Here is a 15,720-nt window from a genome sequence, read left to right as displayed (position 1 = left end):
ATCGTCTATCTATCTATCTATCTATCTATCTATCTATCTATCTATCTATCTATCTATCTATCTATCTATCTATCTATCTATCTGATTTTTTTATGCCGCTCTTCTCCTTAGACTCAGGGTGGCTTACAACATGTTAGCAATAGCACTTTTTAACAGAGCCAGCATATTGCGCCTACAATCCGGGTCCTCATTTTATCCATCTCAGATAATACATTGTGGTAACAATATCGTATTTTCCCGAAAATAAGATTGGGTCTTATTTTCTTTTGACCAGCGAAAAAATGGCTAGGGCTGCTCCCCTACTCAAAGTACCAGAAAGAGGTGTGTGTATGTGGGGGGGAATCCCTTTGCACCAGCTTCCTAAAGGGTCATAGCAGGCCACACCACTGTCCGCTTTGTGGATGCTGCTCAGGCCACTGCCTCCAGAAAGCGTGGTCGCTTTTGCAGATGCAAAGCGACAGAAGGCAGGGGGCTCGGTGCCATGGAAGATGGGGTTTCGGAGTGCAAAGTAGGAGGGGTGATCTCCCTTCTGCTTCAGGACTACCGTGGAACTCGTGCAGGGCAGCGTGACTATGGGCGAAGGGGCCTTGAAAGGCCAGCGGTTGGAGAGGTGCCCTGGAGATCTGAGCCAAGTTGCCTGGCCCTCGCTGGTTCAACTGATCCATGGGCTACAATTAAGGGGACGAGCCTCCATGAGGTGATGAGAAAAGGGAGCTGCTGGCCAAGATTACCCCTTCACTAGGGCTTATTTTTTGGGATAGGGCTTATATTAGGCTCAACCCCAAAATCAAGCTCGGGCTTATTTTCAGGACAGGTCATATTTTCGTGGAAACATGGTAGACAAAAGAATTGGACACAATATCTGCAGGTCAGCGGTTCAGATCTCATCACCAGCTCAAGGTTGACTCAGTCTTCCATCCTTCCAAGGTGGGTAAAATGAGGACCCGGATTATGGGGGCAATATGCTGGCTCTGTTAAAAAGTGCTATTGCTAACATGTTGTAAGCTGCCCTGAATCTAAGGAGAAGGGCAGCATAAAAAATTGAATGAATGAATGAATGAATAAATGAATGAATGAATGAATGAATGAATGAATGAATAAATAAATATTCCAAATGTGGTCTTGCGAAAACAGTATATAATAGTACTAATGCTTCACTGATGTTGATACTATTCTTCTGTTGTTGAAGTCTAGGAGTACATTGGCTTTTTGGGCAGCTACAGGACACCGTTGACTCATATTTAAATGATTGTCGACTAGGACTCCTAGATCCTATTATGATATAAACTTGCCCTAATCAAAATAAAAACCAAAAACAGACTTGCACAATATAAACTTTAAACACAGTAGAATTTAACTCTTAGAAATCCTTAAAATATGTGCCTTTTTTAAAAAAGGCAGCGTTCTAAGCTTTATAAACATGATGATATAATAACATATAGGTTGGTGAGATGAATAAAGAGTAAATTTCATTTTCACCAATCAGTTGTATCTTTACCTTTTAAAAGTATTTATTCATAAGAATAATTAAGACATAGCCAGATTTTCAGGGTTTCTGACTTTGCTCTATTGATCTTACCTTCCTCTACAAACATTTCATTTGATGTTTATACTAATAATTTGAAAGAGTACTCAGAGTAACTTTCAGAGCTATCTCCTTAATTTGTTACAGAAAAACAACATAAACTTTCTGGAATCTAAAAAAGACACATTTGTAAGTGTTGAATTAAATTTCTCTGAGGCTTATGCTACCATGATTTTGTTTTTTAAAAAAGAAGTTCAAACTAAAACATGTTTGCATTTTTGTACCAATTTCAAAAAGTGTATTCCTCAGCAATTTTACATCACATACGCAGTGATAGAAATAATTTTCTAACAAGGGTAATTTTGGCAAGTATACTACAAAATTAGAAAAAGTGAATTTTCAAATGTAACTAAGATTTAGTTTGTGGACGGGTCTGAAAATGCAAACACTGATATGCTTGCACCTCATTGGAGGCTTTTTATAATATAACAACTTTTATAATATAACAAAGGTTCGACTACTGTAATGCTCTATACATGGGGCTTCCTTTGTAAAGTGTTCGGAAACTTCAGATCGTGCAGAATGCAGCTGCGAGAGCAATCATGGGCTTCCCAAGGTATGCCCATGTTACACCAACACTCCGCAGTCCGCATTGGTTGCCAATCAATTTCCGGTCACAATTCAAAGTGTTGGTTATGACCTATAAAGCCCTTCATGGCATCGGACCAGAATATCTCCGGGACCGCCTTATGTCGCACGAATCCCAGCGACCTATTAGGTCCCAGAGATGTTGGCCTTCTCCGGGTCCCGTTGACTAAACAATGTCGTTTGGCGGGAACCAGGAGAAGAGCCTTCTCTGTGGCGGCCCCGACCCTCTGGAACCAGCTCCCGCAGAGATCAGAACTGCCCCCACCCTCCTTGCCTTTCATAAAGTTCTTAAGACCCATCTCTGCCGTCAGGCATGGGGGAACTGAGACATCTCCCCCGGGCCTATACAGTGTATACATGGTATGTTTGTGTGTATGCTTGCTTTTAATAATGGGTTTTTAGTGCTTTTTAAATTATTATATTTGTTCTTACATTGTCTTTGTTATTGTTGTGAGCCGCTCGAGTCTATGGAGAGGGGCGGCATACAAATCTAATAAATAATAATAATAATAATAACAATAATAACAACAACAACAACAACAACAATACCTGTAACTGCCTGATCTGCAGAAGTTGAAGACGGAGATCGGATACGTTGCGTTTCATGTTAAGGAGACTGCACTGCATGGCTGCTGAGTTTGATGGAAGAGAATGGCGGGTGCTTTTTCTGGAAATCTCAACTTCTGCTAATGAATTCTTCCCAGTGAAGTCATGAGTGGATCCTAAAAATAAAGATAGGCAAGTGACTCCATTAATAACCTTACTATCATCCCAGTGCCAAAGAAGCCCTCCATCAAGGAACTGAATGACTACAGACCAGTTGCTCTAACATCTGTAGTTATGAAAACCTTTGAAAGGCTAGTGATGTTCCATTTGAAAACCATCACGGATCCACTGTTAGACTCCCTGCAATTTGCATACCAAACAAATAGATCAACAGATGATGCTGTTAATATGGCTCTACACTACATCCTTCAACATCTTGAATCTCCAATGACCTACGCCAGGGTCCTCTTTGTTGACTTCAGTTCAGCATTCAATACCATCGTACCGGACATTCTCTTAACCAAACTAAATCAGCTAGCGGTACCTGAACACACTTGTAAGTGGATTACAAGCTTCCTAACAGACAGGAAGCAGGAGGTGAAGCTAGGAAAAATCACATCAGATATATGTACAATTAGCACAGGTGCCCCCCAAGGCTGTGTACTCTCACCACTTCTCTTCTCTCTATATACACTAATGACTGCCTCTCATACGATCCATCTGTTAAACTACTGAAGTTTGCAGATGATACAACAGTGATTGGACTCATTCGAGACAATGATGAATCCGCATACAGACGGGAAGTTGAACAAGTATCCTTGTGGTGTGACCAGAACAATCTAGAACTGAACACACTCAAAACCGTAGAAATGGTGGTAGACTTTAAGAGAAACCCTTCCACCCTTCCACCTCTCACAATACTAGACAACACAGTATCAACAGTAGAGACCTTCAAATTTCTAGGTTCTATCATATCTCAAGACCTAAAATGGTCACCTAACATCAAAAATATCATCAAAAAAGCACAACAAAGAATGTTCTTTCTGCGCCAGCTCAGGAAGCTCAAACTGCCCAAGGAGCTGCTGATTCAGTTCTACAGAGGAATCATTGAGTCTGTCATCTGCACCTCTATAACTGTCTGGTTTGGTGCTGCAACCCAACAGGACCGACACAGACTTCAGAGGATAATCAGAACTGCAGAAAAAACAATTGCTGCCAATCTGCCTTCCATTGAGGACCTGTATACTGCACGAGTCAAAAAGAGGGCGGGTAAAATATTTACTGACCCCTCACATCCTGGACACAAATTGTTTCAACTCCCACCCTCAAAACGTCGCTACAGAGCACTGCACACCAAGACAACTAGACACAAGAACAGTTTTTTCCCGAACGCCATCACTCTACTAAACAAATAATTCCCTCAACACTGTCAGACTTTCTACTAAATCTGCACTTATATTCTACTAGTTTTTCTCATCATTCCTATCACCCATTTCCTCCCATGTTGACTGTATGACTGTAACTTGTGGCGTATATCCTAAGATTTTTATTAATATTGCTTCTTCATTGCTTATTTGACCCCTATGACAATCATTAAGTGTTGTACCACATGATTCTTCACAAATGTATATTTTATTTTATGTACGTTGAGAGCATATGCACCAAGACAAATTCCTTGTGTGTCCAATCACATTTGGCCAATAAAAATTCTATTCTATTCTATTCTATTCTATTCCCTCTCTTCTTCCAATCATTAAAAATTAGAGTTCTGATAGATTACTTAATAACCTTGTTGTAAAACAGTATAAGAGACTAGAATATAATGGATATAATGGTTGACAGCTGAGTTGACAGAGAACAGATGAGACAACAATGTATGTGTGTATGTGTGTATGTGTGTGTGTGGTGCATGTGCGCACGCGCAGACACACACACACACACCGAAAATAATATAGTCACTGTTACTTAATAATATAAATGGGTTGCTTCCTTCATTGGGGTTAGTCTCTGTGTTTTATAGTTAAGGTGTTGGGATTTAGAATAATCTTGAAGTCTATCCTTAAGTACAGAAGTGCCCTGAATGATTTTAGGGAAATTGACAGCTTCTTAGCCCACTCAACCCCACACAGATAATGTTACAGGAAAAAACAAGAGGAAGCAGCACAATACACAGTGCCTTTTGTCAGCTTCTGACAAAAGCGAGAGATATATATCTAACAAGCTAATATTGATTCTAAGATATCATTGAGCAGATTCAAATTCAGTTTAAGAAGAGAAAAACAGGCTAGGATCACGCGTTATATGAAGTCAACATGAAACTTGTAAGAACTGGATTTGGCTGAGGTCTAAATTCTGGAGTGTCTATCCACTTGGCTTATGAATCATGGTATTGTGCAAGCCCAGGCAATTCTGGTTCATTTCATAAATTACGATTTAACACGAACCCACTCAGCCAGAAGAAAAGAAGTGCTGCACACTAAAAAGAGAAATTAGCAATAGGTGGAATCAGAGAATATATCATTTAGCTTGAGGGATTATAGGCTTAGCCTGCAGCCAGAGTTGTTTCTTTCACTTACTACCTGCAGCTACATCTTAGCATCATGATAACGTTTGTTCTGCTTTCTTGATGTTTACCGTATTTTTCGCTCTATAAGACGCACCTGCTGATAAGACGCACCTAGATTTTAGAGGTTGGGGGAGTGCTGGAAAGCCCCCCAGGCCGGCTGCGATCTTTTAAAACAGCCGCGCCGCTTCCCAGCTGACTCCTGAAGCGCGGAAGTTCGCCCTTGGCTTTTGGCTTCAGGAGTCAGCTGAGAAGCGACGCGGCTGTTTTAAAAGATCGCAGCCAGCCTGGGGGGCTTCCCAGCACCCCCGAACCCAGGTTGGGTGTTCGGGGGGGTGCTGGAAAGCCCCCCAGGCCGGCTGCGATCTTTTAAAACATCCGCGCCGCTTCTCAGCTGACTCCTGAAGCGCGGAAGTTCGCTTTTGGCTTCAGGAGTCAGCTGGGAAGCGGTGCGGCTGTTTTAAAAGATCGCAGCCGGCCTGGGGGGCTTTCCAGCACCCCCCCGAACCCCCAACTCGGAACCGCGTTCAGACGATTCCCCCCCCCTGTCCCCGTCCCCGCGCCTACCGTGCACCGCTCGCCTTCCCGGGCAGCCCGACACACCGGATCGCTCACTCCCTCGCGCGTCCCGCCCGCCGCCAAGCCCTGCCCGTCGCCAGGCTCCTTCCATCCACTCGGCCCGGGCGGCCGCTTTCCCAGGACGCAGGCGGAGCTGCTGCTCCAGTTCGCTGCCAGTACTGTAGTATCCAGCTTGCACGCATTAATTGCTTTTCCATTGTTTCCTATGGGAAACAATGTTTCGACATACGAGCTTTTCGACTCACGAGCCTCCTTCCGGCACCAATTAAATTCGTATGTCGAGGTTCTACTGTATATCGCCGCCCCCCTCTGCTCCAGCGCCTCCCCCCCCTCCCTGCCTGCATCTTCGCTCCATAAGACGGGGCTGATTTTTCATCCTACTTTGGGAGGAAAAAAACTGCGTCTTATGGAGCGAAAAATATGGTATTTTCTTGATATTGTATTTGATGTACCACATTACCCTCAACCTCTTAGCCAATATTTCTCAGATTTAGCAACTGTAAGAAGTATAGACTTCAACGGACAGAATTCCCCAACTTACTGGCTGGGCAATTCTGATAGCTGAAGTCCTCCCATCATCAAGTTGGTAAGATTGAGAAACACTGCTCTAAATCAAGGTACAAACCAAGAACAGCTAAAAAATGTAGGGAAAAAAGAATCTATACAGTACCAATCCCTTTAGTGGCATAATAATTTTTCTTTTTCTTCTTTTGTTGACAAAACCCCTATGCTGTTTATTGAGCCATTTTTAAACAGGCATTCAGAAAATACAAATAAATAATTTACACCTACATAAGACAATCTTTAGATAAAAACAAACAATATGCACATTTAGGCAAAAATAAAATATACACAAGAACAAAAGGAAAGGAAAACTTTAAACCATAAGAAAATATAGAATAGAACAGAATAGAATAGAATTTTATTGGCCAAGTGTGATTGGACACACAACGAATTTGTCTTGGTACATATGCTCTCAGTGTACATAAAATAAAATATACATTTGTCAAGAATCATGTGATACAACACTTAATGACTGTCATAGGGGTCAAATAAGCAATGAAGAAGCAATATTAATAAAAACCTTAGGATATAAGCAACAAGTTACAGTCATACAGTCAACATGGGAGGAAATGGGTGATAGGAATGATGAGAAAAACTAATAGAATAGAAGTGCAGATTTAGTAGAAAGTCTGACAGTGGTGAGGGAATTATTTGTTTAGTAGAGTGATGGCGTTCGGAAAAAAACTGTTCTTTTGTCTAGTTGTCTTGGTGTGCAGTGCTCTGTAGTGACGTTTTGAGGGTAGGAGTTGAAACAGTTTGTGTCCAGGATATGAGGGGTCAGTAAATATTTTCACCGCCATCTTTTTGACTCGTGAAGTATACAGGTCCTCAATGGAAGGCATATAAGATAGTTTTAATTATTGGATTTGTCATATATTGTTCACTATTGTTGTGAGCCACCCCGAGTCTTTGGAGATGGATGGCATACAAATCTAATAAATTATTATTATTATAAAATTATTATTATTATAAGAACATGTAAATAAAATCTGTAATTTTAGCTATATCTCAAGTTCACCTGATTTTGTAAATCTTTAAGGAGAAAAACTAAGCCTCTAATATTGACCAAGCCTGTTCAAAAATGTTTTCTCAAAGGGAGAGAACATGACATTTTCAAACTAACAGTCTTTTCTCTAAAATTCTAAATCATGAAATTAGACATAGAATTAAAAATTAAAGTGTGATTTTTAATTTTTTCCTTTAGGGCTATTCTTTTTTTGCTATCGTTCAGAGTATGAAAAACACATCTTTGTTCTGAATAATTCACTTTCTTTTCATATTAGTTTCTTCCATTCCTTTGCTCATAATTATCTGCTTGAATCTAGAATTGGGCAGGGCATGCTGCTCAATGGTTGTCTGGGAAAATCTTAAAACCTCTTACAATGGAGTTCATTCCTGACTGGTTAGGTCATACTTTTATTTTTCAATTCAAGCTCCAAACCACATTATATTTAGTTTTGAAGGAAGCCTAAACATAGCACAGAACTGTTTTTCCTGCCTTGGCTCTCCATTGTTTCAAAATTTTGAACATCAGTGAAGTTGCAGATGGGCTTGATTCCAACAATACTGTATGTGTGTGTGTGTGTGTGTGTTTGTGTGTGAGTGTGTGTAGTTGAAGGATAGGTTTCTTGTCAAGCAATTAAGCTTTTGAAAGAATTTCCCATCTTGAAAGGGGAAAATGAGGTGACGGAAAATAGCCCGTTTCTCTGCAATAGGTCATGTGTTTTTCAGTTGGCATTTTGATCTGGATGATGTTTCAGTAGTATAAAAAGGACTCTTACGTAATCTTTTATGGGAGAAACGAAAATGGCAGATGTAGATTCTTTTCTAGGATATCACACCCACCCAGCTGTGCCTGCCTCTTCAAACATGTAACCCTGGCAATGCCATGTTTAGAGGCAGCTCCGCAGACACAAGAAGAAAGAGAGAGAGAGAGAGAGAGAGAGAGAGAGAGAGAGAGAGCGCTCAAGGTTGGGGTATGCTGTCTTTCCAGGCAACATTCAGCATAGATGTCTTCATGCAGTTCCTTTTAGAAGTCAATCCCTTTCTATGTACCTCCTTTTCTATTGGAATTTATCACGGTGTGAAATACAAACAAATTGGGAAGGGAAAGAACTGGCTTCCAACTTTTTCACTGCAGTAAAATACAAAATAAAACTGCAGCTTTAAAAAAAAAATTCAGGGGAAAAAATTGAAAAAAAAAAGCCGTAAACAAGATGGCGACCGCATGCAGAGTGCTGGAAACTTGGCTTCTGCACATGCTCAGTAGGAAAAAAAATGGAAAAAAAAGATGGCGGCCCGCAGACCAGCTCCGTCCAACCTGGGTCGGTAATGTCATCGTGACATCATCAATGGGCCGTTACCTAATCAGCTGAACTGGTCCGAACTGGGTGAAACTCACTCCAGGTCTCAAGCACTAAGAAGTGATTTCCAAATAGAAACAAATTAGGATATGTTTTCTTCTCCAATTAAAACAGTTAATTTTTAAATGAACAGTAAAATGAATCTTGTTACGCTTATCCCATCACAAGAAAACTTACCCGCCTTCTCAGCACTGCTCTTTCTAGTTACAATTTTTACCATCTTCTCACTAATTGAAAGATAAGCAGATAATAACAATATTAAAATCACCTTGTTTTCAGATAATGTAAACTATTTATACAATGAACGATCAATGCTTTTGATTATAATTACAATCTAACTTACATTGCATCCTGACTAGAATATAAATTACCTTGTATTTTAACTACTTATATGTTCTATGATCTCACTTTTAAGGTTTTAAGAAGAGTAGAGGTCCACCACCAAAGAGGAATTTCACCAGATGATTAACTGAAATGCTAATCAGAAGAATAGGGCAAATATCCAGGAATTACTGTTGTTTTTATTTTAACCCAACTTTCTAAAATGTGAAGATGAAATCTTGACTCAAGTGAAGCCAACAAGGTCAGGATTTTTCCTGGGATATTCCCCCCTCCCCCCCTCCGGTGATTACGAACATCATTACAATGAAATAGATTTAATGATTTTATTTCATTTTGGGTTTTTTTACCTAGGAGGATCTTTGCTATTACTTGTATTTGGCCCTTTTAAAAGCGCAGACTGAACAAGGCCAGTTAAACTGGCAATCTGTTTTTCCATGGCTTGCATCCTCTCTCTGTAAGACAAGAGAATCCTTGGTTAAAGCCAAACACAGTCATTTCCATGACTTGATTTTTCTGAAGGGAATGAGGATTACAGAATGTTACCATGGAATTTCTTTTATAGTCTGTGAACATCCATTTTCATGTACCATGTGACAAAAGGCCAGTTGATTTATATACACTCACCCAAACACACAGATCCAACATCCCTGTATGACTATAACTAACAGTCTCTTTTGAATTCTACTTGCTATCTCATTGACCATACAACATTCCATGTATGCTGAGATTACAGATACCGGAATTCCCATCCAACAAGTTCAATAAATATCTGTCAGTACAGTGGTACCTCATGATACGAACCCCTCGTCATACGAACTTTTCGAGATACGAACCCAGGGTTTGGAATTTTTTTGCCTCTTCTTACGAACTTTTTTCACCTTACGAACCTGCCACAGTGGCTGGGATGCCCCGCCTCCAGACTTTCTTTCCAAGTTTTTGCGATCCCCTGAGGCTCCCCTCCATGGGAAACCCCACCTCCTGACTTCCGCAAAAAACGTGATGCTGTAGGGAAATCCCAGGAGGGGAATCCCAGGATCGCAAAAACGGGCAGAGTTGGGGGGACAAAAACAGGAAGAAAAGACTCATGGAGCTCAAGGGAGGAGAAAGGTGTGGGGGAGATTAGGAGAGTGGGGTGGGAAAAAACAGGACGGAAAGACCCATGGAGCTCAAGAGAGGCTCTTTTCGCCTTGCTTCCTTGGCATTGCCACCTCTTGCCACCTCTCGCTGTCCCTCCCCCCACTCCGTTCGCCTCAGCCCGCAGCTTTTTTTTTTTTAAAGCCTTAATGTTTTGGATTTTCCTAATGGGCTTGCACGCATTATTGGCTTTCCCATTGATTCCTATGGGAAACATTGTTTCATCTTACAAACTTTTCACCTTACGAACCTCCTCCCGGAACCAATTAAGTTCGTAAGACGAGGTATTACTGTATTTGAATATTGACAAGTGAACCAATTAACCTTGGCAAATTTAAAAGGAGTGGATTTCAGATCTTATAAATTCCCTAAGTTCGTTGTGGAATTCTTGGAATTGATATCTATAGATCTTAAAATTGCCAAAACTGAGAAACGATGGTCTATTCTATTTTAGCTTTTGGTCCATTATCTATGTCTGGTTGCTTCTGCGGCTTCCTCTTTTTGACTGAGTTGGAATTTCTTTCTTCAAAGAGAAGAATCACCTGAGTCTCTTCAAGTTCTTGCACTCCCTACCTGAAACTCATGTCATAAACCCCTTGACTGGGTTGCTCCTGTTTTGCCTCCCTTCCAAAGCCTCTTTACCTCATTTTGAGGAATTGAAGTTTAAATAAACCCAACTATGAAAAAAGATAACTACAATTACAAAGGGAACATTTCCAATATTTTTATTGCTTGCTATTACTTTACGGTAAGTCACTGTGCAATTAATTGTCTACTGCATAATAAAAATATAGATAGAATATTATTGAAATGATGACATTCTCTCATTCACTGACGGAGTATGGAAGGAAAGATGTTTGAGCAGAAGCTATAGCAGCCATAGCACGAAGTTATACTTCTGTACTTGCTTCTGACTCTTTTCTTTTTTAGATGAATCAATATTGGATAAAATACTAGTTCTGTCTCTGTTATACTCATTGGAATTTATTTATTTCTATTGTCTTCTAATGCTGTCTTGTTTAGATAATCTGGAATTATCTAGTCCAGAGGTGTCAAACTGAAGGCTCGCAGGGCCGCCCTGGAAACAGCAAAAGGAATCACCTGCTACCGCACGAATCCCAGCAACCGATAAGGTCCCACAGAGTTGGCCTTCTCTGGGTCCCGTCGACCAAACAATGTCGTTTGGCAGGCCCCAGGGGAAGAGCCTTCTCTGTGGCAGCCTGAGCCCTCTGGAATCAACTCCCCCCAGAGATTAGAACTGCCCCCACACTCCTTGTCTTTCGTAAATTACTCAAGACCCATCTATACCGCCAGGCATGGGGGAATTGAGACACCTTTCCCCCAGGCTTTTTTTTATATTTATGTTTGGGTATGTATATGTTGTTTGCTTTTTTAAATATGATAAGGTTTTATGTGCTTTTTAATATTAGATTTGTTTTCGCTGGAATATTGTTTTTATTATTGTTGTGAGCCGCCCCGAGTCTTTGGAGAGAGGCGGCATACAAATCTAATAAATTGAATTGAATTGAAAAGGACTGGATCACAGTGTCTCTGCCAGGGAAAACGGAGCTCGGGAGGGTCATGGGCAGCCCTCCTGATCGCCATTTTCTCTGGCAGAGGGTTGCAGGAGGCTGTCACAATTGAAAATGGAACTTGGGAGCCTGTTTTCACTGACAGAGCGCTGAGGCCACCATAGGTTCCCCCCTGAGGTCAAACACAATCCAGAGGTGGCCCTCAATGAAATCAAGTTTGACACTCCTAATCTAGTCTGACTATCAACAGCTCTCAAGGTCTCAAACAATTATTTGCCGACCCTGACACTCAAGAGTATTTGCCAACCCTGACCCTCAAGAGTTTAAGGATTAGGAACTTGCAGCTTTCCAGATGTTATGGAACAAGTATTCCCAGAATTCCTCATCATCAGCTATGTTAGATGGTGCTACTGGGAGTTGTAGTTCAGAATCATTTAAACTTTGGAAATCAAATATTATCATGATAAAAATATTACATGGGGAGAAGGGAAATCCTCATTCAAATCCTTGATCAGTCAAAAATTGTTATTCAGGCAGACATAAAACTTCAAAATATTAACTCCCTGAACAAACAGTAAATGTAACTAATGAACAAATTTTTTTGATCTACTATAGAGCCATATAGGTAGGCTCTTGCGTATATCCTATTCATTTTTATTCAGTTTGGCTGTTGGTGGCTTTCCAAGATCATAACTCAGAGTCTTTCTTGATCTTTTCTCATAAACGGAGATGCACTTGGAACTTTCTAAATTAAACCTGATGGTCTCCAGCATTTGCACTGCAATTCACATATGGCTACCAGAACTAGGCTGCAAAAATCCAGATGCTGATTAGATGACAGTTATTTATTGATATTTGGATTCTTGGTGATCTTTCCGTTTGGTTGTTTTCTTGCAGATGTTTCATGACCAGATTAGATAACATCAACAGTTATATATGTTTACACTCCCATTGAATTCTTGGCAGTTCTACAGGAATAATTAAAAGATCTGTAGACCAAATAAAATAATGAAAAAAAACCCTGGAACATCCAAAACCAAAATAATTTGAAATCAAGCATTAAGTCCCAAATGCTCTCCAAAAATTTTCCATTTCCAATTTGGACTCTTGTGCTCCATCAAACCTAGTTCTCACTGTCTGGAACAACGAAATATAAAAAAAATCTCTTAATCCAACTCTTGCTATCCGTATAACTGGTCGCAGTGAACTGTCCTGTAGCTGGCCCTTTAAATCTCAAGCCAGACATATATGCCTAGAGGGAATTTCTGTAAGGAGATTGCCTCAGGTAAGGCTTGAAATAGTGGTATTTAGCTATGGTTATAATTATGTTAGTATTTTTAAAAAACTGTGTTATAGGTAATCCTGGAGTTGATTTATGGCCTTCTAGTCCATCTCTCAACTTGGTCAAATTACAGATTCTCCTACTTCTTATAATTTAGTCAGACCTGGGATAGTTGGTTACCCAGGGGCTGGTGGGAAAGGGTTAAGATCATGATAATTCATTAAATTGATCTCAACACTGGACCTTAAAATTTTCTAAACAATGCTTCAATGGGATTCCCCATTTTTGGAAGCTTTTTAGGCCTTTCTTTCTTTTTTAATATTCACACAGACAACCATGCAAATCATGTTGATAGAGACATAAATTATAATCTCAATTGTACAATCTTCTATTCAAGTTTATATGCTCATTAGAATTGGGAATGGTTAACTTCTGATTAAGGCGAGATGGGTGATATTTTCTCAAAGATAACATAAAAGTTGCAGATGGCTATCTGCAGTATTTATGAATATTTCAATTTTTATTTTTTATCCTAATAAAATGCATTGTTAGATCCCTCTATGGTCTAATTGGAGGGCTTCTCATAGAATAACAGGGAGATGAAGTAATGTTGACGTAGGAACAAAGGTTAATGTTTTTCCATGAAGTGAGAGTAGAGTTTGGTCAAGACAACACTTATGCCATCCACCCACTACCAGTTAGAATAATTGGACCAAATAGAGACTGATTTAATCGCTCTTCTGATGTTAATCTCAGCTCATGTTTGGCAATAGACATTTATAGATACAGTGGAACCCCGACATAAGAGCTGCTCTACTTAAGAGCAACTCGAGATAAGAGCTGGGAGGGGAGAGATATTTTTGTTCTACTTACAAGCCCAAATTCGAGATACAAGCGCCAAGGAGCTGTCTCCTGAAGCCAAACGCTAACTTCCGCGTTCGGCTTCAGGAGACAGCTGCGAAGCGCCGCGCGTGTTTTAAAAGGTTGCAGCCGGCCTGGGGGGCTCGGGGGGGTGCTTGCAGCTTTCTTTCTTGCTCTTTTTCTTTCTCTCTTTTACCTTCCCTTCCTCTATTTCTTCTTTTCTTTCTCCTTCCCACCTTCTTCCCTCCCTCCCTCCCTTCACTCATTCCTCTCTTACTCTCCCCTTTCATAAGTTTCCTTGCTTCCTTCCTCTGTTCCTGTCCCTTCCCCCTTTCTTTCTTTCTTTCTTTCTTGCTCTTTTTCTTTCTCTCTTTTACCTTCCCTTCCTCTATTTCTTCTTTTCTTTCTCCTTCCCACCTTCTTCCCTCCCTCCCTCCCTTCACTCATTCCTCTCTTACTCTCCCCTTTCATAAGTTTCCTTGCTTCCTTCCTCTGTTCCTGTCCCTTCCCTCTTTCCTTCCTTCCTTCCTTCCCACCCTCCGTCCATTCATTCACCCATTCCTCTCTTGATCGCTTAAAGCCGGTCCCTGGTGCAAAAAGGGTTGGGGACCTCTGTCCTACAGGATTGGGTGGCAGAGAAGTTGAACATATGTAAATTTAAAAGTTTAAGAAAGTTTACAAGTTAAGTGAAAGAAACTTCATTATTCATTTATATGTACATGTACATTTCTTCATTAAAAACATGTCTTTCTGCATAATTTAGACTAACTTTGTGAGTTTTTTGAGGGCTGGAACCAATTAAAATTATTTACATTAATTCCTATGGGGAAAAGTCGTTCGAGATAAGAGCTGCTCAACTTAAGAGCCCAGGTCCAGAACGAATTAAACTCGTATCTCGAGGTACCACTGTACCGTACTTGGTTTTTTTGTTTTTTAAATAGAGTTGAATGTGATGCCCTACAGACTCTTCCTAATTTAGGGGTTCTGGAACTTGGTGTTTAACACATCTGTAGCATATCACATCTGTCAGTTTCATGCCTTGCTTTGAAGGGATTGACCGTCTGTGAAAACACTGGAATTAGCTTCTGCATGGCATTTGCTATGTCATATCACTGCTAATCAAACTGCTTTCCCATATTATATGACTGCATTAAAATCTAGGTTGATTTGCATGCCAAATAATCTTCCTAAAAAACATCACAACCACAAAAGCTTTGTTTTTTTTGAAAAACGCTCACAGTGAAAGGGGGCTGTAGGTGTTCACCCTGTTTTGCCTTGGGCTCACAAATCTTTATGTTGAGAAGCTCTATTTTGCCAATTTGATAAGAATGCAAATAAACCTCCCGAGCCAGCATTTTATAAGATTTGCTTGAAGCTTCTCACGCAATGTAAGATGTACAAGCAGTCCTCAACTTATGACCACAATTGAGCTCAAAATTTATGTTGCTATGGGATAAATTGATGAAGTGAGTTTTGCTGTATTTTTCTTGTCACAATTTTTTAAAGCGAATCACTGCAGCTATTAAATCAGCAAAAGTTTAGTGAATCTGGTTTCCCCATTAGCTTTCCTTGTCAGAAGATGATCGCATGACACCCCCCTATCCACACTGCAACCATCATAAATATTAGTCAGTTGTCAAGGGTAAATCACAGGGCCATGGGGATGCTGCAATGAAGTATGAAAATTTGTCATAGCTCACCTTTTTTCAGTGAGATTGTAACTTTGAACGAGCACTAAGTGAATGGTTTTAAGTCAAGCACTATCTGTAATAGCAGATCGA

General features: G+C 40.3%; 1 protein-coding gene across 13 annotated transcripts in view; it reads right to left on the bottom strand.

Annotated features, from left to right (window-relative positions):
- KIAA1217 (KIAA1217 ortholog) overlaps nucleotides 1-15,720 on the bottom strand; it is a 261,561-nt gene that overhangs the window by 37,674 nt on the left and 208,167 nt on the right. For 12 of the 13 annotated variants that reach the window (XM_070727205.1, XM_070727209.1, XM_070727212.1 and 9 more), the window contains 3 exons: nucleotides 9,478-9,582; nucleotides 8,966-9,015; nucleotides 2,723-2,895 (listed from right to left, as the gene is read on the bottom strand). In XM_070727205.1, the coding sequence (XP_070583306.1) occupies nucleotides 2,723-2,895; nucleotides 8,966-9,015; nucleotides 9,478-9,582 (328 nt within the window). The remainder of the gene's footprint in view (nucleotides 1-2,722; nucleotides 2,896-8,965; nucleotides 9,016-9,477; nucleotides 9,583-15,720) is intronic. The other variant, XM_070727214.1, reaches the window with a different exon arrangement.

The sequence above is a fragment of the Erythrolamprus reginae genome, chromosome Z, assembly GCF_031021105.1.
Source record: "Erythrolamprus reginae isolate rEryReg1 chromosome Z, rEryReg1.hap1, whole genome shotgun sequence".
NCBI lineage: Eukaryota > Metazoa > Chordata > Lepidosauria > Squamata > Dipsadidae > Erythrolamprus > Erythrolamprus reginae.
Note: the sequence above shows the minus strand (reverse complement) of the source record. Positions and strands in the feature narration are given on the sequence as shown.